This window comes from Vigna unguiculata, chromosome 2, assembly GCF_004118075.2.
Source record: "Vigna unguiculata cultivar IT97K-499-35 chromosome 2, ASM411807v1, whole genome shotgun sequence".
Classification (NCBI taxonomy): domain Eukaryota; kingdom Viridiplantae; phylum Streptophyta; class Magnoliopsida; order Fabales; family Fabaceae; genus Vigna; species Vigna unguiculata.
In genome coordinates, this window is record NC_040280.1 from 24182356 (window position 1) to 24186684 (window position 4329).

At 35.5% G+C, this 4329-nt stretch overlaps 1 protein-coding gene across 1 annotated transcript; it reads right to left on the reverse strand.

The window, feature by feature from the left end:
* Positions 1–1088: 1088 nt before the first annotated feature.
* Positions 1089–2883, reverse strand: LOC114173306 (probable mannitol dehydrogenase). Its single transcript, XM_028057600.1, has 5 exons — positions 2699–2883; positions 2488–2601; positions 1887–2400; positions 1609–1762; positions 1089–1517 (listed from the first exon to the last, which is right to left on the reverse strand). Exons 1-5 carry the CDS (start codon positions 2800–2802, stop codon positions 1324–1326), a joined length of 1080 nt encoding a protein of 359 aa, XP_027913401.1. The 5' UTR covers positions 2803–2883; the 3' UTR covers positions 1089–1323.
* Between the last annotated feature and the right edge of the window lie 1446 nt (positions 2884–4329).

Here is a 4329-nt window from a genome sequence, read left to right on the forward strand (position 1 = left end):
TGAAAAAATAGACATTATACACAATTTTTTGGCTACATGAATACTCATAATAATTAATAGTTCCTAATTCTTAATTTATGTTTTTGAATAAAACTAACAATTAATTATTATGAAGGAAAGAGGATTGACTTCGCTGCCATTGATTATGTCAAGATTTTGCAAATGAATATCTCCACCAAAGAGTTGTAAAATATAGATTTGAGAGATAATGGAAACAAAGTAGTAATAATTAATAATATCAAGCTTTTGAGTTCTCCCACCTTTGACATTTTCGTCAAAGGATAAAGGGAAAAATGATATATTAGCTTTCAGCCTACCATTTTTCCACAAGTCTCCCATGTGCATTGACGATGTCCCTCGTATTGCAACAAAACGTTTTATTATCATTAATGAGAAGGAGTTTTCAATGCTCTTTTTCTACTACTGTTAAGAAAATAATTCAAAGTACAACTTTTCACCCTAAACTTCTGAATCTACAAATTGGGGACCATCAAATTTTAAAATGTTTAAATCATTTTCAAATTCGCCCAAATACAAGTTATTTCATCCCAAAGTCTCCATTTTTATTTCTCATTTCTTTATCAATCCCTTAGAGCTTCCATTTTAATGAGGTTGATGGATCCCTAGGACGCAGTTCTTTAATATATCTATTGAAGAAAGTGCAAGCAATCTCAGTCACCAGATATTATCACACTTAATAATAAATATATCTCATATATGATACTGATACTTATAATATATATAGTTGCCGGAGGTTTTATATGAATTTCCACTGTTTTCAACGGATTCCTGTAATGAGCATAAGTCTTTCGGAGAATCACATCCAAAAAGCTAACTATTGGTGTGGGAGAGTCCAAGTCCTTATAAGGCCTCCCTTTGAGATGACCTTCCGACGTGGGACTCGTTACAATTCCTAAAGCATGTTTATATTACAAAAAATATACCCTAATTACCACTTGACAATTAATATATAATAGATAAATTTTTAATGATAAAAATGCATCACAATGAGTTGTGAACAGATACATTATTATTTATTTTTCAAACTATAAAGGTAATTTTATACTTGAATGTATCAAATCGTATCGTCTAACTACATCATTAAATAAGTTTGACTAACAAGCTCAAACTTTGAACTAGAAAATATTATTCAATAATTCCCTACAATTTTAGAGCTGGCATGTAAACTCATTCAATAATAACCAGGGATTAGAAAATACATATCATTTGATAATTTTAACGCCTAAAACCAAAATTAAAAATATATCAGGATTAAGTATCTTGCTATGACGAGCTTCATCGCTGGCTTTTCGAACATGCAGATTATATCGTGTTTGCCACATCAATGACAAAGCGATATTTAACATCATTCTTTTCTAGTCTCTCCAAAGCAGTGTTCACGTACTCCATTGAAATAACTTCCACATCCGCTGTAATATTGTGCTTTGCTGCAAAATTAATCATCTCTTGAATCTCTTCTCTCCCACCTCCTGCACTACCAGCAATCATCTTTCTCCCTATAATTCAACACATTTTCATAGTGTTACTCGTTTTCATGATATATATCAAACAATTGTGGAAGTGTTACAAATAATTAACTAGACTCACCCAAAAGCAAAGGCATAGCTAAAACCTCAAGAGGATTGGCTGGTCCACCCAACAAAATCAACTTTCCTCTCGTTTTCAATAAACCAATCAGTGGTTGGATCGAGTGATTTGCTGAAACTGTGTCAAAAATGGCATCCATGGTTCCCACTGCATCCTAATCACCCTCCACAGAAATTCATTATTCAGATTTCGATCATGTCATGCATGCATGCATACATGCATTATATCAGTAGATTGAAGCGAGAAAAATGGTGTGTGTGTGTGTGTGTGTGAGTTACCTGCAACTGTTGTTGGTCTCGACTAACCAAGAATGCATCTGCACCAAACGTCTCCAATGCTTCCTTCTTCTTGCTGGGAGATGTACTTATCACAGTGACACGCAGGCCAAAAGCCTTAGCAAACTTCACCGCCACGTGACCCAGGCCTCCCAGGCCCACCACACCCAAGTGCAACCCGGGCTTAGTAAGCCCGTGATACTTCAACGGGCTGTAAACTGTGATTCCAGCACACAACAAGGGGGCTGTACTAGCCAGCGGCATGGACTTTGGGATTAGCACCGCAAAGTTCTGATCAACCACTAGATTATCAGAGTACCCACCTTGGGTTACTGTTCCATCGTGGTAGCGTGCACTGTAGGTTAAAATCATCTTTGGACAATACACGTAAAAGCCCTCGCCGCACTCCGAACACGAGCCGCACGAACCCACAGAGCCACCCACACCAGCTATGTCTCCAACACTGAATTTCGTGACTTTGCTACCAACTTTTGTCACTTTACCCACAATCTCATGCCTAAAACAACGTATTTTATGAGGAACTAAGCAAAAAGTCACGGTTTTTAACGATTAAAAGGAGATCTTTCAAGTGAAAATAATATACCCAGGAACCATTGGATAGATCGACATCCCAAGGTCGTTCCTTACAAAGTGGAGGTCCGTGTGGCAAATCCCACAGTAGAGTATTTCAAGTGTGATATCATCATCACCGTTTTCCCTGTTAATTTTGTTCAAGAAAACAAAAAATCATTGCTTGCATAATGGGTTTTTCTTTGAAGAGCATGCAATTTCAATTAAGAGATATCATATCATACCTTCTGGTAAAGTGGAATGGGGAGAGAATTCCCGAATCGTCTCTAGCTGCCCACCCATATGCAGCAACTTTTTCGTTTTCACTTCCTGCTAACACGTTCGACATGTTCAAATTTTGTAAGAGAAAAGGGACATATAGAATTGATGAAACGGCAACTTGAGATGAAGAACTAAATGAGGAGCTGAAGATATATATAGTAACGTTTTTAATGCGTGATTATACATAAATCTACGCATATATTATTTACCTTGGATATTTTATTCAGCCGAAATGTGTAGCTATAGCTGACCCACGCAGTGAAGTCACCGAGAAGACTATAACTTAGGACGAACTTGAAAGTTATTTATTTATTTCAATTCCCTGAGCAACAAGTTTTGAAAATTGTCACTAAAATTAATATCTTAGAGAATGAGAATTCAATGGTGGAAAGTGATAGAAATGATTTATTGATGAATGAGATTGTGAAGTTGGTGTTTTGTTATTGGACGAAACGGTCTCATGGAAGGGTAGACGAGGATGACGTAGCTCATTCATTGAGAAAATTCATCTTTCTTGCTAAGTCAGGTAAGGGTCACTCACCACCAACCGGCTGCTGCTACAGTTCACGGAAAAACTAAGAGAAGTGAGATCACACTTTATAATTCTTCAATAAACATTATTGACATTCTTAATATTTTTTTTTTCTGCATTGAACTTTGTCTTTGATCATAATACCTATCATATCATGGTGGGACATGGCGGGGTTTTACATGGTAATTTTCCAACCCTAATGGTGTAATGATTTAGACTTGCCCATTCTTATGCATTGTAATTGTAATTAAAATCTTATTATCTTATGAAAAGTAGATCTTCTAGAATCACTTTTTTAAACTAACTTAAAAGTAGGGTACCTACCTCGGGTTTTTATTTCCCTGTGAGAAAGGAAGTTTAAAAAATAATTTTACATTAAAAATATCAATAAAATAAGGGTGGTAATTAGGGCTTACAAGTCTGCACAAAATACGTGAAACGAGTCTAGAAGTTGAATCCACAAGTCCGTCACAACTCACTCCGCAAGTCTGTATAAAAAAAAAACTTGCACTTGTGTATATATTAGTTACTTTTTTTATGAAATCTTGCATTAACGTTCTAAATCTTTGTATAACTGGACAAGACAAGTATTATGTATTTTTAATGTGCTAAAATTTAAAGAATACATTATGTATGTCATAGTATGAATATGAATATGATGAAAATGTTAAATTATGAATTTATCATTTAACTCTCCAAAGTCTTTACTTAATTTTGTGAACTTTTTAAAGTTTTTCAATTTTTAAACATTGAAACTTTTATCATAAGAATTAAGAACAAAATAAAGTGGGCAAGACCGCGGGCCTGCAGAACAAATGATGTGCAGGGCGGGCCAGTGATTGCAGCCCGAATAAATTATGCAGGGCGGGGCAGACCAGCCCATAATGTGTGGGCCTTATGCAGGCCAGGCCTAAACAGTCCGGGCCGGACAGACCCACATTGTCATCCCTACATTAAAATCAACACAAAATTTAAATACAATAAATAATAAATAATTTACAAATATTTTCTCTCAACAAAAAAAGTTATGAAATTACACCTTTAATGTTCTGTTCGCTTGAG

Excerpts from the sequence above, each read along its gene's own strand:
- LOC114173306 (XM_028057600.1), bottom strand. The coding sequence starts at position 2,802 with ATGTCGAACGTGTTAGCAGGAAGTGAAAACGAAAAAGTTGCTGCATAT. Across the intron at positions 2,602-2,698 it reads CCATTCCACTTTACCAGAAG|GGAAAACGGTGATGATGATA; the intron begins GTATGATATGAT and ends CAAAATTAACAG. Across the intron at positions 2,401-2,487 it reads ATCTATCCAATGGTTCCTGG|GCATGAGATTGTGGGTAAAG; the intron begins GTATATTATTTT and ends ACGTTGTTTTAG.